The sequence below is a fragment of the Hypanus sabinus genome, chromosome 18, assembly GCF_030144855.1.
Source record: "Hypanus sabinus isolate sHypSab1 chromosome 18, sHypSab1.hap1, whole genome shotgun sequence".
NCBI classification, from domain to species: Eukaryota; Metazoa; Chordata; class Chondrichthyes; order Myliobatiformes; family Dasyatidae; genus Hypanus; species Hypanus sabinus.
This window is the reverse complement of record NC_082723.1, coordinates 28,634,808-28,661,545: the sequence shown is the minus strand read 5'-3', so window position 1 is coordinate 28,661,545 and position 26,738 is coordinate 28,634,808. Positions and strand designations below refer to the sequence as shown.

General features: G+C 39.5%; 1 protein-coding gene across 6 annotated transcripts in view; it reads right to left on the bottom strand.

Annotated features, from left to right (window-relative positions):
* The window catches only part of LOC132407438 (DENN domain-containing protein 1A-like), a 606,259-nt gene that overhangs the window by 412,955 nt on the left and 166,566 nt on the right, over positions 1-26,738 (bottom strand). For 5 of the 6 annotated variants that reach the window (XM_059993934.1, XM_059993938.1, XM_059993937.1 and 2 more), the window contains exon 4: positions 1,218-1,267. The exons of the other annotated variant lie outside the window; for it this stretch is intronic. In XM_059993934.1, coding sequence (XP_059849917.1) covers positions 1,218-1,267 — 50 coding nt within the window. The remainder of the gene's footprint in view (positions 1-1,217; positions 1,268-26,738) is intronic. 6 annotated transcript variants of the gene reach the window in all.

Sequence of the window (26,738 nt, the reverse complement as noted above, 5' to 3'; positions counted from 1 at the left end):
AAAACTTTTCTTTCCTAGGATGTCGCTCTCCATTGTGTAAACTAAGTCATCTCTCATGTTCCGACAACTGGAACAGTAGCAGGTTTTCCAAACTACCAAAACACATCACGCACAACTGGCAAAATAGGAGACATTCCAGCCGACAAGCAAACTTGCCCAAGGTGCCAAGCGTCCTTTCCTTTTAACTGACACCTGGCATAAATCTCCAACCACAGATGCCACAAGGGACTGTGCTGCTCTGCAATGTGATTGTCATAATGTCAGCCAATCTTCATATCATCTCCATGGTAAAATACCAAGATTCCTCTAAGCACAGCAGCTGAGAATGGGATGCTTTTGTACCTCCCATCATTAAATTAACAGGATAATTAAGACATATTGGATATTGCTATTATAATTAATAAAACTATCAAAACATTTTACTTTCTCTTAACAGCATGTCATTAAAATCATGGTTAACACTTCTAAAGATTTTTTTCAATATCCCAACACCACAGCATACACAACCCAACTTTAACATCATATCACTCAATAATAAATGCATAATAATAAACAATAAAACAAATACATCTTTACTAAAAACACTCTTGAGTGAAAACATTTCCCGAACTAGCTACAGAGGGCGCTTTTGAGTAAGTACAAGAGTCTGCATTTAGTTTTGCAAACAGATTAAAGCTGATTTTAAAGAGCGTGAATGCCTAATTTAAACAAAAATAAACTAAAATTAAACCTACTTGCATTAAAGGATTAATGGGACTGCAAATATCCAATGCCACATTCTTTAAAATAAAGTACGCCTTGCTAATTTTAAATGAGTTAATTTTTCCTTTTTTGTTAACTTATAATTATCACTGCCAAAGTCTGGTGGATTATATTGTAGTGTATGAGACCAAGATGGTATGTGTAAACCACCCATGGCTGCACTCTGCTGAAGTGAAGATCTAATTTACAACTTCTCTCAGGCACTTCAGCACTTTCAACTTAAAGAAAATAACAGAATTATGCTGACACTGAACAGAATTATGATTTGGAGCACCTGCGGTAAATTACAATACCAGCTTAACAGGCAAATAAAAACAGTTTCCTCATTTTTATGTGCAAGGGGGAACGTTTTAAACAAGATTTTAAAGGCACAGAATACAACTATGACTCTTTGTTATTTACCAGAGCAATTTTATGGCATCTTTATCTCGTAAACTTTGCAATGATAACCGTACCTGTCCATATAGAAAGGGAAACAAAACTTGGTCAATGTCTGCAGAACTTCCTGTGGAGAGAAAACAGAGAATGTATTGCATCTTGTGAGGCCAATAAATATAATATTAACCACACCATACAATTACACCTTCCACACCCCTCCCTAACTGCTACCCCATAACCCTACACCCACCCTCAGTTACTCCATGGCAACATGCAAGACAGACAAAGTAGTGGGGCACTTATCAATTGCAGAAGCCAGCAAGCAATCACAAATAATATCAAATTTCATTAAATAATGAATAAAGATTCACACATGAACAGGCTGCAAGGGCTACCTCACGCAAACTCCTGGGGGATTGGAGGTTGGGATGCTGAGTGTTAACTCCCCTCCTGGGATTCCCCTCAGCCTGACCATATGGATGATACTAAATAACACCAACCACATGGGCTTATCCCGGCCCAGACTGCCACTCCTGACAGTGCTTTGGCTGTTACCTAGAAACAGGGACTGATGGGATTAGAAAACCAGTGGTACATTATGACAAAAGGAGACCAGAGAAAACAGCATCTTTATTTTATCTTTCTTTTTAATAGGGGGTTCAAAATGTGAATACTTAATTGTTTTTATTCTATCAAAAGCTACAGCTGAAACAAAATATTTCTCTTCCACCAAATACATGCAATGATAGACGATTAAAAGTTTAGCACATATTTCATTTTCAAAGTGCCAAGCACTGGGACAATATAATCAATAAAAATGCTGGGATGCACAATACCTGTGTAGGCATTGAGACAACAGAAAAACAGGGCAACTTTGGAAAATAAATATCTGAAAAAGGATGCTATACTGACTTCATCGAAATACCATTTATTAAAAACAATATCAAAATTATGCCAAAAATAAAGGAATTGTTTACCTACTCTCATAGAAATTTGTATATAAAGTTCAATATATCTGCCAATATCGAATCAACATTATTAAGAATGTCTGAAATTATAAATTAATTATTTTGAACCATTTTTTCCCCAATGTTGTCAAAGCTGCTTTAAATTTACACTTTAATAGCTTCACAATATCAAAAGCATTTCAAAATTTACTCTTCAGTAAAGGAAACTATTTACATCCGGGAGCAGACAAATATTTTTTTAAGTAATCTTCAGTCTCAGATGACATTTGTGTGTTTGCAGTTTGCAGACTATATAGTTTACACTACACAAATAATTTTCATAAAATGTTTTGTAATGTTAATTACATCTTCACTTTATATTCATACATTTTACATGTGGATAAAAAAAGTAGCTAATTAAATTTTCCCATGGTCCCAGCAAACCAGTTCAAGCTGTGGCTGGATTGCCTAAAGCCAATTTGGACCTTGCTGATAAATTAAACATTACTTTGCACATGGAACAGTTCTCTATCGAGTGCTCTTGAATGCCGAACATTATAAATTCTTGCAGTGACTTCATTTTAAACAGACTGTCCACTCTTATGCGCAGTCATGGTAAAACATGCAAGGATTGTATTCCTTCAACAGGTTTTTCTACAGACTTATGAGCTCTAAGTCATACAATGTAATTTTTCAACTGCAGCTGTAACCAAGTGGCAACAAAAATTTCATTTTGGGATCCACTGCTCAGTTTTCATATTTTGAAACAGACCTCTCATGCACTAATTATCATAGGTACCTTAACGTAACACCCAAATTCTGAACTATTATCTTTTTATAGCAATGGAACTCCAACCACATAAGTGGATCTTATACCGGAACAAGTTCAGATTCAATGCAGAGTAACTTATATGGATAGCAAGCTGTATGCCACCAGTCACCAATTCACTCTTCTTTCGTCTCTAGAGGCTTTGCGGACAGCTCTACGTTATCTTCTTGAAATCCACTATACAGTTGCTAACAATTTTCAATGCACAAACAAAAATAAGGGCATTTATTCAACATCTTCAGATTGACTGGTGTCCTACTGATTTGGGTTCTTATATCTGTCCAGTAGTTAATGACACCAATCATGACTATATATTAAACTAAGATGCCTTGCTGCTTAGTACACAATTTTGAAAATAGCTTCTAAATATAACTAGGAAGTACTAGTTCGCTAATATATTTATTTTCCCAACAAAGGGACCAAATGTGCAAGCAGAATAAAAAGGATTTTACAATAACAGACTACTGCTGACAGAAACAAAATCATCACAAAGGATAAATTCTCAAGCCAATGGTATATGATTAAAAGATTATATGATTAAAATAGTGACATTATATTTTATAAATATCAGACAGACAACATTATATTTAACACAACAAAGTACTGAGCTAGATTGTGCCAGATTCTTACAGATTGAGCAGAATTTATTAAACCTACTTCGTTAAATGTACTCAATTTAACAGCACACTAAATTTTAGAAGGCATAAACCCAGAAACATGAGCCGAAAGAAATGAAAACTCCCCAGAGAAGATATACATTGTTCTTAAACACAATTCAGAATTGGGTTTAATATCACTGGCATATGTTGTGAAATTTTTTGTTCTGTGGCAAAAGCAGTAAATTGCAATACATTTAAAAAACTATACACACATATACATACACACACACACACACATACAATACATAGTTAAATAAGTAGTACAAAAAGAGAGCTAAAATGAGAAAAATAGTGAGGAAGTGTTCATGAGTTGGTTCATTGTCCATTCAGAAACTTACGCTGTAGAAAAATAAATCATCACCAAGTGTTGAAGTTTGAACATAAAGGCAAAGACATAAATTAAGCAGTTATCAAAGTATCGACTCAATGCATAATTAAGCATAATTTTGATATGGAAAATGGTAGAAGAAATCTTCTGCTACAAATCCGCAATGCAATAAACTATTAAGTATCGCAGCTGAACTATGTTTTATCTACTTTGTATATTTCTAAAGATCATACGTTTCAAAATTCTACTACTTCTAATTCCAACGATCATTTATTTTGAGAGTTGATTTCTGCTTGTTATTTTTGAACAGGAAACTGTTATGTACCAAGCAGTCACATTTGCAAAGAGTAGGGCATGATCCACGTCTCTTGTGGGATTCCGAGCCGCCGTGTCACTGCTGGCTTTAGGACATGCACCACCTGTCTCCATGTCCCTCAGGTTCCACTCTTTTCATTATCAAACTACTGCTGACATTATAAGCTTCACATGCACTGTCTAAAATCCTCACCGATCAATATCTCCAACCGTACACATATTGATGAATACAGCTCATCGATTAAATTAGCTTCAATTGCCAAGTTTTAAGCAAAAATACTAAGAGATGCTGACTTCAAACAAAATGCTGCTGTGCAAAATATTCGATTGCTCATGAATTTATTCTTCTCTTCTATATTAATAAAGATTTTTATTCATTTTTAACAATCTGAAATCAATGCATATCATTGCAATGGAGTTTACTACATGGTGCTTTGAAACAGGTATTTGTCAACTAATGGTTAAAACAGAATCAAGATATTTTTATTGTGTTTCGCAGAGCAAACTAAACTGGTCACAACTGCATACATTAGCATGTGTCTAGGCACAGACTTCGAGGCAAATAAGAATACATTTCCATTGTTTAGTGACGAATTTAAGAGATTTTATTGAAACAAATCAATTGCTGCAATTATAATAATCTTAAAAAGTGGTTAGAAAATTCCTTCTAAGGTTCTACCTCAAGCCCCTGAAGAGAGCTTCAGTTAGCAGGTTATTTGCTAAATTTTGATTTGTGTTAATTGAACCCTTTTGAACACTTGGCTCTTACGATTATTCCATCAACCCACTATTTAACACAGAGGCTTCTTAGAAAAGTCTTAGCTCTGGTCAAAATTTTAAAAAGATTTTATTCCACACAATTAGAATTCATGACAATCATTCCTGTATTCCTACTGCAAATTAGTTCTGAAAACAACCCACAGTCAAAATCAACAATCTACAGGACACAATTATCAAGAATTTCAATATGCGTATTTTCCTTACCACTTATTACTGTTTCTTGACAAATGTTTTGTTTAAAGAATGAGAATCCATGACGAAGCAGCCTCCAAGGTTTACTAAACTCAAAAACACCAGATAAGCGGAGAATCTTCACTGCAAGCTTTTTTAAAAAAGTAATTTCAGTGTTCAGCTGACTACTTCCTTTAAAAAATGGGTACTTTTAAAATTCAATCCGATTCATATAGAAAAACTGTTTGAACTTAATTTTGTGAAATGCTTTCCTGTGGTGTGCAAATACATATAACCATATAACAATCACAGCACGGAAACAGGTCATCTTGGCCCTCCTAGTCCGTGCCGAACCCTTAATCTCACCTAGTCCCACCTACCCGCACTCAGCCCATAACCCTCCACTCCTTTCCTGTCCATATACCTATCCAATTTTACCTTAAATGACACAACTGAACTGGCCTCTACTACTTCTACAGGAAGCTCATTCCACACAGCTATCACTCTTTGAGTAAAGAAATACCCCCTCGTGTTTCCCTTAAACTTCTGCCCCCTAACTCTCAAATCATGTCCTCTAGTTTGAATCTCCCCTACTCTCAATGGAAACAGCCTGTTCACATCAACTCTATCTATCCCTCTCAAAATTTTAAATACCTCGATCAAATCCCCCCTCAACCTTCTACGCTCCAATGAATAGAGACCTAACTTGTTCAACCTTTCTCTGTAACTTAATTGCTGAAACCCAGGTAACAGACAAAAAGCTTATAGTTATCAGTCTTGGGTCCATAAATCTATTTAAATGGTGGACCTTTTTATTAAAAAGATTTACAAAAGCCCACAAGAAAGGAGACAGTAATTCAGCTCACATTTTGTTCTGGTTCTTTGAAAGAGCCACCTAATTAGTCCTAATAAAAACAATAAATATGTACTTGATACTTGATTTTGCACCGTACAAAATTTCCTTTCCATCTTTTATAAAACAATTTTTAATCTTCCATTCCCAATAGCCTCCTCTCCCAATTCTCCACAGTCTCTTTCAGACCACTACTGTCTCTGTCAAACATCTTCAAATATGCCTAGCTCTGAGGTTGCACTACAAACCTCCTTCAGTTTTGTCCTGTTCTGGGCCCTGATGGAAGTGTTTCTAGGCCAAAATCTAAATGCAAATCAATCTTTTCCTATTGTTTTAAAATCTGCTCAATAGATGGCCAATAGCAAATGCAATAGATCCCATAGTATCAACAGCTGAGACTAATTCACCACCCTCTGGCTAAAGAAATTCCTCCTCATCTCTGTTCTAAAGGCATGCCCTTCTATTCTGAAGCTGTGTCCTCTGGTCCCAGACTCTCCCACTATATCTCCCTGTCAACCCTGTAGTCCACGTAACACCTTCCACATTGACCTGCCAGTTCATGCTGCTCAATTTAGCTGACTGAAGGATTATGAAGGTTTAACAGAGCTGAGGTTGCAGTAGGGTTTTCTTTGCACTCTGCCACATTCCAATATTAAAGGTCCACAGTTTCCCCACTGCATGCGAAAAGATAGGTAGAGGGGTAGGTAGTGTTAAAGAAATAGGAAGCCTGCATAAGGACTTAGATTAATTAGAACAGGGGTTTCCAAACTTTTTTATGCCATGGACTCCTACCATTAACTGAGGGGGTCAGTGGACCCCAGGTAGGGAACTCCTGGAATAGGAAAAAAGGTTACAGATGGCTACGGAAGCCAAGTCATTGGGTATATTTAAAGTGGACGTTGACAGGTTCTTGATTCATAAGGGCATCAACAGTTACGCGAAGAAGGTAAGAGAATGGGGTTGAGAGGAATAATAAATCAGCCATGATGGAATGGCAGAGAAGACTTGCTGGATTATGACATGACAGGTGCAATTTAATCCTGACAAACTTTGAAGTATTACATTTTGGAAAGTCAGTTCTGATAGGGAATATAGGGTTAATCCTGGGACCTCAGGAACATTGATGTACAGAGGAATCTTGGGGTGGCAAGTCCATATGGTCAATGAAAGTGGAGACACAGGTGGATAGGATAGTGAAGGTAGCATTTGGTGTGCTTGCCATCATGTTGCATCTGCCCAAAACATTGTCAGATGGCACTTGGGGCACTGTGTACAGTCTCAATCGCTGCATAATAGGAAGGGTGTGTTCGCATTAGAGAGAGCAGTAGAAGAAATTCACCAAGCTTTTTCCTGGCATGAATCAGTGGAGAGATGGATATTTTCTCATTGGAACATAGAGGGCTAAATGATTTGATAGAGGGTTATAAAATTGAGGGGTAGGGTTTGATTAGCAGTTTTTACCCCAGGTTTGGAACTCCAAGGCATAGATTAAAAGTTCAAGGTAAATTTATTATCAATGTACATATATGTCACCGTATACGATGCTGAGATTCATTTTCCTGCAGGCATTCACAGTAGATACAAAGAAGTATAATAGAATCAATGAAAAACTGCACACAACAAAGACGGACGAACCACCAATATGTAAAAGACATCAAACTGTGCAAATACAAAAATAAATAAATAAGCAATAAATATCAAGAACACAAATTGTAGAGTTAAGAGAAAGCCCCATAGATTGCTTAATCATAGATCACTTAATGTCAGCAGTCTCAAAGAGCTCATTTTGCATTTTAAGATTCCAAGTCCAACTAATTCTTTTCATTGACGTGCTAGCTCTCTCATTCCAATATTCCTGCTAAACCATTTAATTATCCAAATAATGAACATGTTGCACTCTAAATATCTCAATGATTACTTCTTTAATTTCTATTTAAATGACAGTAATACAGATACTCAGGCACAATCCTAACCCCATCCTGACTTCAATCAGTCCCTGACCAAAGCACAACAAACTGGAAATACAATCACAAACAACAGAAAATCTGCAGATGCTGCAAATCCAAGTAACACATACAAAATGTCGTAGGAATGCAGCAGGCAAGGCAGCATCTATGAAAAAAAAAGTATAGATGACCTCTCACCCCAAAACACAATTGTACTTTTTTTTCCATAGATGCTGCCTGACCTGCTGAGTTTCTCCAGCATTTGTGTGCGTTGCTTGGAAATACAATGTTTATACATTATTTTTATTTTTCTTTAACCTCTCAATTCTTAAATCAAATTAATATTCCAAAACTGGAACAATTTATTTCTTAACAAATTATCTCCATGATAACATGAAGGATCTGGAAGGTATATGACTGCAAATATGCCTATTTTCAAGTAATCTATCCAACGAGGATAATCAATGCTTATTTTTCATTACACGATTTTACAAGTGACCAATTATTTCAATTACCAGCTGTTAATATGAAGATGAAAATTAATTTCTTGGTTAATTTCCTAAGCCTGTTTCAACACAATATAGTGTTCTAAAAAATTAAAATAGCATCATTAAATGTTGATGTAAACAATCTCATTGAACCCAAGAGAAAAATCACTAATGTAACTTGGTGATAATTTACTCTTTTAACACTTTAAATCACTTTTCATAATGCTAGTTACATTGTAAATACATGATAGTATTTATGCACATATTACTCCAAATCTGTATTTTGAGCTCTGACCTTATTTTATATAAATCTTTATAATTGTTGAATGCTGTTCTTTTGGTTGTATGTCGTGTCCTAACAGCACACCACAGCAAGTTCCTAAAACATGTAAATGTACTTGGTGAATAATGTCAAGATGAACTGAAGTTTTCAAAGAGTGGAGTTTATTCCAAATATATTCAGTGGTCACTTTATGATATCCCTCCTGTAACTACAAAGTAGCACTGGATATATGTTTGCAGTCATCTGCTGCTGTAGCCCATCCACTTCAAGGTGTGACATGTTGTGCATTCAGACACACTCTTCTGCAACTCACTGTTGTAACGTGGTTTCTGAGTCTGAGTTCCTGTTGCCTTCCTGTCAGCTTGAACTAGCCTGTACACTTTCCTCTAGCCTCTCTCTATAACAAGGCATTTTCACCCAGAGAACTATCACTCACTGGATGTTTTTCTTGCTTTTCACACCATTCTTTGTAAACTCTAGAGGCTGTCGTGCATGAAAATCCCAGGAGATTAGCAGTTCCAGCGATACTCCAACCACCCCGCCTGGCATCAACAATCGTTCCACAGGCAAAGTCATTTATATCCCTTTTCTTCCCCATTCAAATGTTTGGTCTGAACAAAACTGAATCTCTTGACTTTGCCTGCGCGCTTTTATACATTGAGTTGTTGCCACATCATTGGCTGATTAGATATTTGCATAAACAAGGTGTACCTAATAATGTGGCCTCTGAGTGTAAGACCAATGATCTATTCCCTTTCCTAATTACTTCATCTGATGGTGCAGAGTTAAGAGTGGGGCAAATGATTTGCCAAAAACAGTTGACTGTATAGCAACTAATGACAAATTTATTCAAGAAAAGTGCATTTAAAGATCAAAGGAAACAAACAATAGCAGCTTCTCACAATAAAGCTGGATAAATTCTCCACACATTGCAGGAAGTTATGTTAATAATGTTTCATAAAAATCAATAATGCCAGCTAATGTAGTGCAGCAAGCAACTTCCTTTTTAATCCAACATTTTGAATTTTTCCAGAATGGCCTTGCAATTAAAACTCAATTTTCTGCATGAGTTTGCATTATGTAAGACCCTTATTGGTTATGTTTTACAGTCATAGAGTTATACAGCACAGTAAAAGGCCCTTTGGCCCAACCCAACCTTGCTGACCAAATTGTTTACTTGAGCTAGACCCACATTTGGCCGTCACTTCACTGAACCTTTCCTCTGTACGTCCCTGTCCAAATGTCTTGTAAATATTGAAATGGATATTTTTTGATTAAAGATAATCATGGTGAATTTACTTATTTGGAGATACAGTGCAGAATACCCCTTCAGGCCCAGTAAGCCGCACTGCCCAACAATCCACCTATTTAAGGCCATAGACAATAAGATATAGGAGCAGAATTAAGCCATTCAACCCTTCGAGTCTGCTCCACCATTCCATCATGGCTGATCTGGATCCCACTCAATCCCATACACCTGCCTTCGTGCCGTATCCTTTGATGCTCTGACCACTCAGGAAACAATCAACTTCCACCTTAAATACACTCACAGACTTGGCCTCCGCCACAGTCTGTGGCAGAGTATTTCACAGATTTACTACTCTCTGGCTAAGATAAAATCCTTTTTACCTCTATTCTAAAGGGTTGCCCTGAATTTTGAGGCTGTGCCCTCTAGTTCTATGTACCCCCCCCCCCCCAACACCATAGGAAACATCCTCTCCACATCCACCCTACTAGTCTTTTCAACATTCGGTAGGTTTCAATGAGATCTCACTGCAATCCTCTAAATTCTAGCGATAACAGACCCAAAGCTGCCAAACCCTCCTCATAAGTTAACCCTTTCATTCCCAGAATCATTCTCGTAAACCTCCTCTGGACTCTCTCCAATGACAACACATCCCTTCTGAGATATGGGGCTCAAAACTGTTGACAATCTCTAAATGCAGCCTGAACAGTGTCTTATAAAGGCTCAGCATTATCTCCTTAATTTTATATTCTATTCCCCTTGAAATAAATGCCTACATTGCATTTGCCTTCTTTACCACAGACTCAACCTGCAAATTAACCTTCTGGGAGTCTTGTACAAGGACTCCCAAGTCCCCCTGCACCTCTGAAGTTTGAACCTTCTCCCCATTTAGAAAATAGTCTGCACTATTGTTCTTTTTACCAAAATGCATTATTATACATCTCCCAACACTGTATTCCTTGTGCCACTTTTTTGTCCATTCTTCCAATTTGTCTAAGTCCTGCTGCAATTGCATTGCTTCCTCAGCACTATCTACACCTCCTCCTATCTTCATATCATCTGCAAACTTTGCCACAAAGCCATCAATTCCTCTATCTAAATCATTGACGAACAAGGTGAAAAGTAGCGGTCCCAATATTGATCCCTGAGGAACACAACTACACTGGCAGCCAACCAGAAAAGGCCCACTTGCTACCTCCTGCCTGTCAGCCATTCCATTATCCATGCCAGTTTCGTTCCTGTAACAACATAGGATTTGATCTTGTTAAGCAGCCTCATTAACACCTTCTGAAAACCCAAGTAAATGACATCCACAGCCTCTCCTTTGTCCACCCTGCTTGTTACTTCCTTGAAGAACTCTAACAGATTTGTCAGGCAAGATTTCCCTTCAAAGAAACCATGCTGACTTGGACTTATTTTATCATTAGTTTCCAAGTACCTCAAAACCTTGTCCTTAATAAAAGACTCCAACACTTTCCCAACCATTGAGGTTAGGCTAACTGGCCTATAGTTTCCTTTCTTTTGCCTACTTCCCTTCTTGAAGATTGGAGTGACATTTGGAATCTTCCCATCCTCCAGGACCATGCCAGAATCAAGTAATTCTTGAAAGATCATAGCCAACACATCCGTTATCTTTTCTGCAACCTCTTTCAGGGCTCTGGGATGTAGTCCATCTGGTCCAGGTGACTTATCCACCTTAAGACCTTTGAGTTTGCCGAGCACTTTTTCCTTTGTAATAGCAATGGCACTCACTCCTGCTCCCTGACACTCACAGACCTCTGACACACTGCTAGTGTCTTCCAGTGAAGACTGATGCAAAGTACCCATTAAGCTCACTTGCTGTTTCTGTCATCCACTACTACCACACCAGCATCATTTTTCATTGGTCTAGTATCAACTCTCACCTCCCTTTTACTTTTTATATAACCGTAAAAGTATATTATTGGCTAATCTGCCCTCATATTTCATCTTTTCTCTTCTTATAGCTTTTTTAGTTGCCTTTTGTTGGATTTTAAAAGCTTCCCAATCATCCAACTTCCCACTTACTTTTGCTACCATTTACTTGGCTTTTATGCAGTCCTTAACTTCCTTTATCAGCCACTGTTGTCTACCCCGCCATTTGAGAAAAACTTCTTCTGTGAGACATATCTATCCCATGCCTTGTGAACTAGTCCCAGAAATTTAACACTAGCTTAATCGACAATTTACATTGATCAATTAACCTGCTAACCAGTACATTTTGGACTGTGGAAGGAAACCAAAGCACCCAGAGGAAACCAACGAACATACTGATGCACCATCAATAACTCTTGGAGACGTGAGGCAAGATATAGGCTTTTATTGGCTGGAAGAAAGAACAAGCAGCAATTGACCACCACACTGCACCCTGGAGACTGAGGCCGGGGCGGAGTCCCCAATTGCCTTTATACCGGGGTCCATGGGAGAAGCGACGGTCAGTGAGAGGAGCCACAGGAGCAGTCAGCGGGGGGGGGGGGGGGGCCTGTCCAGACAGGTATATGTAGTTCACCACACATACATGAAGAAAGCACAAACATTTTTACAAAGGACGTTGACATTGAACTCTGAACTCCAATGCCCCAAGCTGTAATAGTGTTGTGCTAACCGTTTCGCTACCATGGTCTATGGCTGTATCAAACTTCAGGCTGGGGTTAGAGCACATTGCGTGTTTGTGAGTGAGTGGGTAGCTGGCTGGGAAGAAGGAAAAGGGGTTTGATTTGTTATTGTTTTGTTGCTTTTATTCTGATGAACACGGTGAGCATGTTATGTTTTGGATTTCTAACTACCTAGGAATTCAAGATATTTCTGATTACTAAGGTGTGTAATGTGTTCTTACTGGCAAGATAGCCACATTAGGTGCCCCAAGATCCTGAATCATTGCAGCTGCTACTAATCTTTCACCAGTCTATCTTTCTCTACAGAAACATCAGTTACTTGTTCTGATTCACCCGAGGGCTTTACATTCACAAATCTGTGCAAATTATAGAAGTTCTTTTGCTAAACTTTTGGCAGTTCAGTGAATTGGTAGTGTATTTTCTACGTAACTTTGATGCCCCGAAGTAAATCAATTAGAAAAGGAATCGGAAGTATTAAAAAATTCCTCAGTACGTCAACTTGATCATCGATATCTCTAACTTTTATCTCAAAATTTCTCACCCCTCCTTCTCTCCATTCCAGTTCCCCTCTCAGCCCTCTCTTTTCCCCATCTGCCCATCACTTACCTTTTCCACCTATCACTTCCCAGTTTCTTACTTCATTACCCCACCCCTCTGCCACCTATGCACCGAACCAGTTTCCGTCTCACCTAGTCTCACTAATCACCTGCCAGACTATACTCCTTCCCCTCCCTAACCTTCTTTTTCTGGCTTCATCCACCCCCCCCCACCACCCCTTTCATTTGATGGGACAAATGAAATTGAGTGAAGTTATCTCCTCTGGTTCAAGAGCCTGTTGGTTGAGGGGTCCTGTACATGGTGGATGGGTCCTAAGGCTTCTGTACCTCCTTCCTGATGGTAGCAGCAAGAAGAACTGCACTGGGCTGAAATTTATTTTTATTTATTCCAACTTATTGTAGGGAATGCCATTGAACAGCCATAAAAATAAACATCAAAGTACTTTGCCAGGATGTGGTTTCTATAAAGTTCCAAAAAAGTGTATCTACAGTGCCTGGAAGTATTAACATTGAATCACAGTGGATTTAATTTGACTTTTTTGACACTGATAAATATAAAAAGACTCGGGTCAAAATGAAAACATGTCTACAAAATGATCTAATTACAAATATAAAACACAAAATAATTCATTATGTAAGTATTCACCCCCTTCAATATGACACACCAAATCATCACTGTTGCAGCCAGATGGTTTTGGAAGTCACATAATTAGTTAAATGGAGATCACCTGTGCACAGTCAAGGTGTTTCAATTGACAGAGATAAAAATTAACCTGTATCTGGAAGGTCCATCTGCTGCTGAGTCAGTATCCTGGCAAAAACTACACCATGAAGACAAACACTCCATGTAACACTACAAAGAGGTTACTGAAAAGCACCAGGAGATGGATACGAGAAAATTTCCGAGCCATTGAATATCCCTTGGAGTACAGTTAAGTCAATCATCATGAAGGTTAAAGAGTATAGCACAGCTGTAAATCAGCCTCGGAGAGGATGTCCTCAAAAACTGAGTAACCGTGCAAGAAGGGGACTAGTGAGGGAGGCCATCAAGAGACATATGACAACCCTGGAGGAGTTACAAGTTTCAGCGGCTGAGATGGGAGAGACTGTGCATACAACTGTTGCCCGGGTACTTCACCAGTCGCAACTTCATGAGAGTGTGGTAAAGAGAAAGCCATTTTTGGGGAATAAAAACTCAAATGAAATCTCGGCCAGAGTGGGAGACTCTAAAGTCAGCTGGAAGAAGATTCTATGGTCTGATGAAACAAAAATTGAGCTTTTTGGCCTTCAGATTAAACACTACGTTTGGCATAAGCCAAACACCACACATCATCAAAAACATATCATCCCTACCGTGGTGGCTTCATCGTGCTGTGGGGATACTTCACTGCAGCATGCCTTGGAAGGCTTGTGAAGGTAGAGGGTAAGATGAATGCAGCAAAATACAAGATTGAGAGGGGATCTGATTGAAACGTTTAAGATAATTAAAGGATTTGATAGGATTGAGGCAGGAAATATGTTCCAGATGTTGGGAGAGTCCAGTACCAGAGGGCATGGATTGAGAATAAGAGGTCAGTTATTTAAAACAGAGTTGAGGAAGAACTTCTTCTCCCAGAGAGTTGTGGAGGTGTGGAATGCACTGCCTCGGAAGATGGTGGAGGCCAATTCTCTGGATGCTTTCAAGAAGGAGCTAGATAGATATCTGATGGATAGGGGGATCAAGGGATATGGGGACAAGGCAGGGACTGGGTATTGATAGTGAATGATCAGCAATGATCTCAGAATGGCGGTGCAGACTCGAGGGGCCGAATGGTCTACTTCTGCTCCTATTGTCTATTGTCTATTGAAATCCTGGAGGAAAACCTGAAACAGTCTGCGAAAGAACTTTAATTTGGGAGATTTGTTTTCCAGCAAGACATCAAATATAAAGCTACACAAGCCTGGCTTAAGACAACGAAGTTAATGTCCTGAAGTCAGAGTGCAGACATCAATCCAATTGAGAATTTGTGGCAGGACTTTAAAAGGGCTGTTCACTCACGATCCCCATGCAATCTGACAGAGCTCAAGCAGTTTCTGTAATGAAAAATGGACATGGCAATCTTTCCCCAGATGTGCAAAGCTGATAGAGACCTATCCACACAGAGGTCAAGGCTGTAATTGCTGCTAAAAGCACATCTATTAAACACTGACTTAAAAGGAGTGAGTAATTATGCACAATTATTTTGTGTTTTAATAATTCTGATACATTTAGACCAATTTGTGGAAATTTGTTTTCATTTTGACATTAAAGAGCCCTTTTTGTTGATCAGTGTCAAATTAAATCCACTGTGATGCAATGTTGTAAAACAATAAAACATGAAAACTTGCAAGGAGGGATAAATACTGTAAGACTAGACTGACATTAATCTTCACTGTTACATTACTCGTGTTGTTTAATATCTTGATTACATTTTATTTTGAGATGCTAATGAAGAAGATTGATGAATGCAGGCTATTACATGTTGCCTATGCGGACCTTAGCAAGACATTTGACAAAGTCCTGCACAGTAAGCTAGTCTAGAAGGCAAAGGCACATGGGATCCAAGGTAAGCTGCCTAATTGGATCCAAAATTGGCCTGGTGATGGGAGCAGAGGGTAGTGGTGGAAGAATATTTTTCTGATTGGAGGTCTGTGAGCACTGGTGTGCCGCAGAGATCAGTGCTGGGACCTTTGTTGCCTGTGATGTACATTAATGACTTGGATGCGAGCATAGGAGGTACGATCAGTAAAAAACGTTGGTGGTGTTGTGGATAGCGAGGAACATTTCTAAAGCTACAGCAGGGTACAGACCAGATAGAAAGTTGGGTTGATTGTTGGCAGAAAGTTTCAAATTCTAAACACAGGAGACTGCAGATGTTGGAAATCTAAAGTAACACACACAAAATGTTGGAGGAACTTGGCAGGTCAGGCAGCATCTATGGAGGGGAATTAAATTTTGTCCCTCCCCCTTTTTTATTTTCCAGTCTCCATTCTGGCTTCTACTTACTCCTCTTCTCCTTTAGTGTATTAGTTCACGCTCAGTATTCATGGAATTCAAAGTGTGTTTTTTTTAATACCCAGCCTCTGTGATTTAAAATGAATTAGTTACAAAGGTTTGCAAAAAGACCATACATCTGGTACCTTTAAATTAGTTTTGCAAGTAGTAACCACTTTTATGAAGTATTTAGAATGAATAGGAAAACACCAGGAAAGTGCATAATGTTATTGACAATTTTCTGAATGCAGTGCATGTGAGGGAACAACAACTACATAGTTGGAAGTTCCTCTAACATAAGAATAGGTGTTGTACATTGAAACACACAGTGAAATGTGTCATTCGCATCAGTGACCAAAAGTCTGAGGATGTACTAGGGGCAGCCCACAAGTGCCACAACCCTTCTGGCACCAACATTGCATGCCCACGGCTTACTAACCCAAACCTGTATGTCTTTGGAATGTGGGAGGAAGCCATGGAGCATCTGTACAAACTTCTTACAGACAGTGGTGGGAATTGAACCGCAATCTTACAACTGGTGCTGTGAAGTATTACATTGACTGCTCTGCTACTGTGTAACAGCACTTTATCTCCAAATAACAGATGCTTCTTAAAATGTCTAGAACATAGTACAATACTGGAAACTGGGCCTCGGCCCATAATGTGTGTGCCAACTTGCCTCACATCTCTCCTTTAATCTTTCCCTCGCTCTCCTCAAAGCTGAGCCCTCGCGCTTCACACCATCCTGGGGAAAAAGTTTCTGTCTATCTGGCTCAAATGGTTTTACGAACAACCAGCAGGTTGCCCCTCAGCCTCTGACAGTCCAGAGCAAACAGTCCAACCTTCTCCAAATTCTTCTGCTAGGTCATGCTCTGTAATCCAGGCAGCATCCTGTTGAACCTCCTGTAGCACCCTTTCAAAAGCCTCTGCATCCTTCCTGTAATGCTGTGGTCAGAACTGCACTCCATTCTCCAAAAGTGGTCAAAACAAAGTCTGAAACAAGTCTTGCTGAATTTTATACTCATTACCCCAAGTGATGAAAGTAAACACTTTATCACTGTATCTACTTCGGTTGCCTCTTTTAGGAGTTGTGGGTTTGCACTCCAAGATCCCTCTTTACATCAATTTTCCCAAGTGTCTGGGTATTTACTGCATACTTCTAAAGATAAAGAGTAGCCCTATTTTTCACATATACATCAAACTGTACAGTGAAATGTGTCATTTGTGTCAACTACTAACACAGTCCGATGAACCCTAACATGTATGTCTTTAGAATATGGGAAACTCACACAGTCATGGGGAGAACATACAAACTCCTTACTGACAAGGGCAGGAAGTCAACACTGGTCACTGATGCTGTAATGCATTACGCCAACCGCTACACTGCCTTCATTAGTCAAGGCATTAATGAAACATCCAAACAGGTTCTCCAGCCATTCCTGCCTAGAATAACAAGACATGTTGGTGGCAATGCACAATCCCACAATTCTTTATTTATTCTCCTAATCTGTCCAAAGCCTTCTGCAGACACCCTGATTCCTCAGCACTATTTTCATTCTGTCTATTATATCTTCCACAAACATGGACATAAAGCCATCAGTTCAATCATTCAGATCATTAACATATAGTGCCAAAAGTAGTGGGCCCAACTTGGACCCCTGCAGAATCCTGTTGACAATGGCACTGCTCGCATGAACATTTTGGAGCTCGGAGCAGTAGTAGTAAAACTAGTGTGATCACTCAAGTTGAGTATAATGTTCTCCCAAGGGGTTATTCCCTTAAATACAGAAAACCCATGAGTGACTTTGTTTAACGTGGGGAGGCTGATGCACAGGCAGCTACCACACGGTCCTTGACAGATCGGGGTCAGGGTCCAGTGACATGGAATGCAAGATGACTGGGACCCTTCCCTGCTACAGCCTTCCTCCATCTTCACTGCTTTGTAATGTACCATCATCCTCTGCCAGCTCCACTGTTGAGGTCTGTCTTGGATCGTTCTTTGTCTGGAACTTTCCTTTGACCCTACCATGTCGTTCCAGATGGCATCACTCTTGGGGCCTCAGGAACTCTCAAACCTCTCCACCAAGACAAGGTGACGATCTTTGGAAAAGTCTGGAACTAATACCAAACTTGCGAGAGCTACACAGTAACAGTGATTAAGGGAGAGAGTTATTCCTCTCAGACCATGTCTCAAATCCCTCCAACACCATCCCAGGTGGCACCTTGCCCAAATATGCTAGTCGTTGACTGGAGTTACAGTACATTTGAACCAGGCAAGGATGCCAGGTTGAGGCTATAAGTAAACCAACTGAAGTGTTTCTAACAATCCAACAGTGCTTTGGTAACTTTATTGCTGTCATCTACCAATTTTGGTACTTTTTAAGAAATTGGAATAAAATGATAGTATTATTATGAAACCATATGGTATGTTGGCTTTCATTAGTCAGGGGATTGAGTTCAAGAGTCATGAGGTAATGTTGCAGCTCTATAAAACCCTGGTTAAACCAGTTTTGGTCACCTCATTACAGTTTCCTCACACAGTCCAAAAACGTACCAGTTAGTCGGTTAATTGGTCATTGTAAATTATCCTGTGACTAGGCCAGAGTTAATTGGTGGGTTGTTGGGTGGCGTGGATCATTGTGTCATAAAGGTGCGTTCTGTGCTGTATCAATAAATAAAGTCTGATTTGTATCAGGGAAATGAGGCAGGACAAGAGGGTAAGTATCAGTGATTGAGCACTTAGGAAACTGTGACCATTGTGTCAAGAGGGTTAGAACAGCTGTGAAATAGGATTTAGAACATTCCAAAGTAAAAGTAGTCAACAGGTAAAGGGCAATCTCTATGGATTGGAAACAGATCTATGACATGGAGTATTGTCTTGTCTTCAGTTCTGGTCACCTCTTTGTAGGAAGAATGTGGAAGAGAGAATGCGGAGGAGAATCGCCAGGATGCTGTCTAGATTAGAGAGCATGTCTGACAAAGAGCACACACAAAATGCTGGAGAAACTCCAGCTGACATTTCAGGCTTCAGGAACACCCATAATGAAGAGTCTTGGCTCAAAACATTGACTCCTTATTCCTCTCCATTGATGCTGCATGACCTGCTGAGTTTTTCAGCATTTTGTGTATGTTGCTTTGGATTTCCAGCATCTGCAGAATCTCCTCTGTTTATGTCTTATGAGAATAGGTCGAGCTATCTAGGGCTTTTCTAATAGGATGAGAGGTGACGATAGAGGTGTACAAGATGATGTGGCATCGATCAAGTGGTTAGCCAAACACTTTTTTTCCCTCAGTAAAGTGTTGGAGGGATATCAGAGGTAGCGATTTTACAGAGCGTAGATGTGTGGTACGCACTGCCATGGGTGCTGGTACAGGCAGATACATTACAGCCATTTAAGAAACGTTTAGATAGGCACATGGATGATAGAAAAATGGAGGGCTATGTAGGAGTGAAGGGTTAGATTGATCTTAAGAGTAGATTAAAAGGTCAGCACAACGTCGTGGACTGGAGGGCCTGCACTGTAGTGTTATGTTTTATGTTCTGTGTTCTAAATTCTCAGATTTCTGCAATGGATTTGAACTGGTGCTTTCTGGATTATTAACACAGATGAGCTCAATTTCAAGTTTATCGCCGTATATAACCAAACAAAACAATGTCCCTCTAGAACACAGTGCACTCACAAAACATACATCAGGCACAGCAGATAAAACAAAATATTACCACAAATCAGTAAATAAAATATAATTCAAAATGCATGTAGTGTGCAGCACAGGTAAACAGCAAGCAGCTCGCTGTCCTGGTGACGAGACCTCGGTGGTGACAGGGTATTCATTAGTCTCACAGCCTGAGGGAAGAAGCTGTTACCCAGTCTGGCAGTCCTCGTCCTGCTGCTCCTGTACCTCATTCCTGAGGGTACTGGGTCAAAGAGATTGGGGATGGATGATGGGGATCCTCAACAATGCTTCAGGCCTTTGTATATAATGCTCCCTGTAAATATCACAAATGGGGGGAGGAAGACTCTGGTAATGCTCTCGGCAGTTTTTACTCCCCTCTGTAGGGTCTTGCAGTCCGATGTGTGGTACAGGGGCTGCAAGACAATGATGCAGCTGAACAGGGCACTCTCGATGTGCTCCTGTAGAAATTGTTAGAACGGGGGCAGGGAGCCTTGCACGCCTCAGTCTCCTCAGAAAGTGTAGACACTGTCGTGCTTTCTTGACTAATGAGGTGTTGTGGGTCCAGGTTAGATCATCCACTGTGTGTACACCAAGGAATTTTGTCCTCTTCACTCTTTCCGCGGCAGAGCTGTTGATGTGCAATGGAGAATGGCTGAAATGTGCCTTCCTGAAGTCCACAATCATCTCTCTTGTCGTATCCACATTGGGACTCAGGTTGTTGTTCTCATACCTGTTGTTAACAAACCTGTTGTAAAACCAATGGTATACCTTGGGCTTAACCAAGAAAAACAAATGCATTTAGATAACACGATGGCTATGTAAGTAATGCTTGATGTGCATATTGACACAAAATCTAGCCCATTAATATGACAACCAGCAAAGACCAAACAGTATTAACATGTACCTTACAATAAAAGGAAGACTGGATTGAGGTGTACAAGATGAAAAGTGCCATACATTGAGTGGAAAATCAGAGATTTTCCCAGGACAAAAATCGTTAATACTAGGGGGCATAATTTTAAGGTGATTGGAGGTAAGTGTAGGGGGATGTCGGAAGAAAGTGCATGGAAAGCACTGCCAGGAATGGTGGTCATTACAGGCATTTAAGGATTTCTTAGATAGGCACATGGATGATAGAAAAATGGAACGCTAGGAGGGAGGAAAGGGTTAGATGATGTTGGAGTAGGTTAAAAGGTCAGCACAACATCATGGACTGAAGAGCCAGTATCTTAGTACAGGCTGTGCTCCAATGTTTTATGTTTGATTAGATTTCTTTTTATATTGCTATAAAACTCCCAAGACTGATTACCAAAGGCAGACCTCAAACAGGAAGAAAGCACATAGAGTTCTCCCTGTTTAATAAACCTCCTCAAGATATTTGTGTGGTACCTAACTTGTTTGTTTCAAACACTCAGAAGTCTTCCTATACCAGCAGTGAAGATTTCAAGAATTAATTTTCTCAGTGCATTGTTTTTATTTAACATAGCCTCCAGTTTGAATAACTGTGTGCAAATTCAAGTTTATCCAGATGAAACGATATGGTAGCTGAAATCTCAGTTATATTGGGATCTTGTATATTGGGAAACCTTGATTCGAGTTTATCTAAACAAGCACTGCTAATCCCAACTACCTTGGGGGGGATCCACTGTCAAAACAAGCAGCAGGGCCCTAAGGCAAACAGAACAGGCTAGAAATGAAGTCTGGGACTTGGGCCACTCCAGTGGATTTTCATTTGAGGTTAGCAGGAGAGATTGAGTAGGAGACAGAGAATTAGCATAATGCCCTTTCATTGGGAAGTTTGGGAATACTGACAGCGGACCTGTGCATAGATCAGTGGTTACAATACAGAGAGTCTATAGGAAAACCATTGAATGAGCCAGCCATATTGACTGAGGACCTAAAAGCACTAAGTATGGATTGAGAGAAAGGAGGGACAGACTGCAGCATTGTTTAACATCTGCTCCCTAGTTTTGTTCCCTCGAATTCTATGTGGGTTTTGGAGAAACCTAAGAAGGGGGCTGAACATGAATCCTGTAATCTTCAGCTGAATATTTATGCAGTTGGGCAGCCGTTAAGCCACCCTTTGATTCTACCTACTTCACTTTCATTGTTATACACTCAAATTAGGAGAGCATTTCAAAAAGCAAAATAAATGTTTGTTTGTCTGCGAACATTTAAACAGATTTGCATAAATTGTGTGCAGTTTTGCCAAGTTTCTTTCCCTTCCCTTCACACCAAGTTTGGAAATATTCGGGCTCTTACTTCACAAAATCTAATTTGTGCATTGACAAATATTAGTTGAATCAAACCTTTGCAGTGTCAGCTTTGAAGCGAGCTGATAGCTGGGTAAAAGAGTTTTCAAAGATTGTGTAAAAGGCTTGTCAGGAGAAGGTCACAGATGGTGAATGCATGCAGGCATATTGGCATTTGAACAGACAGAGAATCAAAGCAAAATTTTCTGTACAATGTTTAATATTTTTAACTCTTTGAGAACATCAATTGAGAAATTATTTTGTTTAATATCTTATCACTTTCTTTGACAAATAAATGTTTTATCCAGCACTGAGATCTAAATATGAATGTACTTTGCAGTAGCAATAATGCCTAATAAGTACAGTAGAACAGGGAATAACAAAAAATCATTTGAATGAAATTTTAAATTCTGATTCTGATACAAACCAAATAATATACAGTTGATGTACCTGCCTTTCATTCCTGCACCTTGAGTGAGTTTTAACAGCTCTTTTCTGTTTGCCTCAACATTAATACCAAACCCCTGACCATCAAAGATCTGAATTTAGCCATTAAACCTATCCACTTTCCTTCTAAGGTGCTCTTTAAAGGATGTAGAGTTCTTTCATCATCTTAAGCCCGTCATCCTTGCTGCCAACAGTCCTGGGCCAGTCTACTTGGTGTATACTTCCTCTCCTAGGGATGAGGTCTGTGGAGCTTCTGTTGGTGTTTCTGTAGCACTGGGATGCTAGCCTGGTGCTCAACCCTCTTCCTTTCACAGCTGTGCTTGAGACTGTCCATGGTGGAATCTGGAGACCTCTTTGACTAAAGTTTTTTTTTTACCATTTTCTTCGTTACTCCAGTGTTTCAAGTGTCTTGGGACATTTACCCTGATCAAAAGCGCCATATGAGGTATAAGTTGTTTGTGAATTAAAGTTGGTTGATGAATGAACATCTCTCTCTGTGGATGAAAAGATGTGTTTCGTAACTTTGTTCCTTACAGAGATAAGCCCTTTTCATTTTCTTGCTAAGAATTTGGATTTGTGTAGAAGCTGTTCAAGATGACAACATAAGAGCTATAAACAGGAGTAGGCCATTCAGCCCCTAGCACCTGCTCTGCCAATCAATGACACGTGAGATTCAGAGAAAGCTGAAGATCCAGAATAAGACACACAAGATGCTGGTGGAACACAGCAGGTTAGGCAGCATCTATGGAGAGGAATATACAGTTGACATTTTGGACTGAGATCTTTCAAAAGGACTGATGAAGGTTCTCTGTCTGAAACTTCAACTACCAGTGAATGAATATGTTTCAACTTTTTACCTCAGTACCAATACTTTCTTAACTCCATATACTTAATCCTTTTTGCATTCAAAATTGTCTTGAATATACTTGTAAACAGAATTGTCATTTCTCATTTGGGTGGAAGAATGAGGTGATGTTTGATAGAGTTATACAAAATTATGAGGGGTATTTCCACTGAGTTTGGTTGAGGCTGGAGCTAGAGGTCATGGGTTAAGGGTGAAAGGTAAAATATTTAAGGGGAGCCTGAGAGGGAACTTCTTTACTCAGAGGATGGTGAGAGTGTGGAACGAGCTACCAGTGGAAGTGGTGGATACAGGTTCAATACCACCATTTAAGAGATGTTTGGATAGGTACATGTGTAGGAGGGGTATGGAGGGCTCCAGTCCAGAGGCCAGTCAGGTTGATGGGACTAGGCAGAACTTACTAACCCTAACCCCTATGTCTTTGGAATGTGGGAGGAAACTAGTGCACCAAGAGAAAACACATGTGGTCACAGGGAGAATATACAAACTCCTTACAGACAGCATCAGGAATTAAAGCCCAATCGCTGATGCTGTAAAGACTTACACTAACTGCTACAATACTGTGCAGAATTATACCCAATATACCAATGCAATCACACTTGGGTTCAATGTAATTGCAGTGAGATAATTCTACTTCTGTGTTACTCATTTAATAAAGATCAGATTGATTTTAAGATTAGCTTTATTTGTCACATGTACATCAACTCATACAGTGAAATGTGCTGTCTGCACCACATCAAATCAGCGTATTTTACATTACAAAGTTACAAGGAGATTTCTTTCATTATATCATTTGCCTTCCCCAATTACTCTGTACATTAACTGCCAGTGATTCATGTACAAGTTCACCCAAGACCATCCGAATACCAACATCTTCTAAGCACCCAGCGTTTTTTAAAAAAATAAATTTTTTTCCACTAAATTATACAACCTCACATTTTTCCATGTTATATTCAGAGCGGTAATTGTAGAAAATTGAGGATATTTATCAGGATTGCTGCATAAGCAGGGACCTCAGCATAGTCAGTGATTCTTCCCATCCATTCAACAATCTCTTTGACCCCCTACCACCAGGCAGGAGATATTGTAGCATTTGATGAAGAGCTGTTAGGATGGTAAACAGCTTCTTCCCCCAGGCAGTAAGATTACTGACCTCCCTGTCGCCACCCTGGTCTCATCACATACGAAGCATCAGTAGCGTTATACTGTTTACTTTCTAACTTGATTCGTACATACACCTTGTTATTTGTTAATCTATTTGTGGTAATATTACTATATGTTATGTGTGTGAGTTGTACGAACTGTGTTGTGCACTTTGGCCCAGAGCAATGTTGCTTTGTTTGATGGTATACATACATGTGCATGGTTGAATGACAGTAGACTGAAATTGAACTTGATTATACTAACTCTGTCAAGTTGAAGCCCATTACTTGATTTCTAATCTGATTCACAACTGTGGCACCTCTTGCTTTAATGAATCAAAACATTGTACTTTTAAATTATGTATTTTGAAGCTCTAGTTCAAAGTGGTAGTTAAATAGTGTTTTATATCTGCCCCTATAAATCTGAGAAAAGCAAACAAACTTTCCCCATAGCTTCACCCAGAAGGTGGTCAGCATACAGAAGGAGTTGCCAGACTGTTACGACAGCTAGATTATCAACATTGAAATAAAAGAGAAGATTGGTAGCTTGGGTTGGCTGCGTGTTTGTAGGATTTTTCGCCAGGCCTGCAGGTTAGGTCACTAATGTCTCATCACCATTTGAGGTGACATCATCAGTGTGCAACTGAGTGTTGTTTCTGCAGACAGCTTGTGTCCGACTCGTTGTTCTGAATAGTGGCTGCTATGCTGGACTCTATTCTCCACTGGGTCCAAACAACAGGATAGCTGGCCAATATCCCCGGTTATCGGTTGTTGTGACCATTGATTCCTCGGGTGTCCGCAGCTCACTCAGCCCAATCCCACAGGCACATAGGTTCTTAAAATTCTCAGAAGCCTGGTTCTGAATGGAAGACTCTATTAGCAAGCATATTGAACTTGACACAATTTATGAACCTATCAATTGCACACTGATGATGTCACCTGAACTGGTGGCCAAATGTTTGTGACCTAACCTCCGGGCTCAGCAAACAACCTTACAAACAAAATATTAACAACTTATAAGATTCTTTGACAAGTGCATTGATAGGAAAGGTTTAGGGGGACATAGCCAAATGCAGATATATGGGACTGGCTTAGATGGGAATCATGGTCAGCGTGGTCCCAATTGGCCTGTTTCCTTGCTGTATGACTTCATAACTTCACTAAAAGATAAATGCTCTTGTACTTAGTTTGATTAGCATAGGAAACAGTAAGCTTTCTTATGGCAGAGAGACCATAGTTTAAAATATTTAATCTGACTTTGGACTGACATAAGAACTGTTCCCAGGAGCCTGTCCAGAAACTGAGAATTACATTGATTAACTGAGTTTTGGATGGTGTTCTTAATAGTGGGACTCTTTTTGGCTCTTGCTAAAAGCTGGTCTAATTTCTCAATCACTTAATTTTGTAATTTAAAGAATTTCATTATAAAAGAGACGTAGCAATTCCTGAGCAATGCAGTTCTGCAGCAAGTGTATAAATGGTAATCATTCTGGTCTTTCTGGGTCTTATAGAGATCATTAATTACTGCATTAAAAACTAATGAAGGAAGATGCTTCGTGAGCTTGTAATGTCATTTTGAAGATTTTTTTTGAAGTTAAAGAGGTACATCTTTTTCCAAATTGCAGATTATTATTTTAACTTCGTTACCTGTATCTTGTGAATAAATTTCATTTTCTTTTGCACATTTCTTCAAAAATATGCTGATTATGTCAATGACCCCAAAGGTTTCCAGGTTGGTTGGTTAAGTCCACAGAAGGACAGATTGAAGATACTTATTAGCAAGCCTGCTGCACACCGTTGCCCTCTTACTTCTGTATTTACAATGTCATTAAGGTACAAGTCAGAAATCCTGTCTTGATGCAGTTTCAGTCACAACTGTGAAACCAAAATCCCATGGGGAGCCTTAAAGTGCAGCGAATTCAGCGAGGGCCCATTATCCACAGTTTCTGTTTATGTTGTATAGAAGGCGAGACTTTGGGGACTGCAATCCCCCTCATACCCCTCCTTTGTGTAATGACCAAGTCAGACATGAAGAAACTAGATGGTAGAAAAGCTGTTGCCTTTGTGTGAAACATGTGCATTTCAACTGTGATTAAGGGCAAAAAGGCAAAATCCAACCTTTTGAGGCAGCTGAGATACAGTGAGCTCCAGTTTAAATGTCGTAGCTCATAT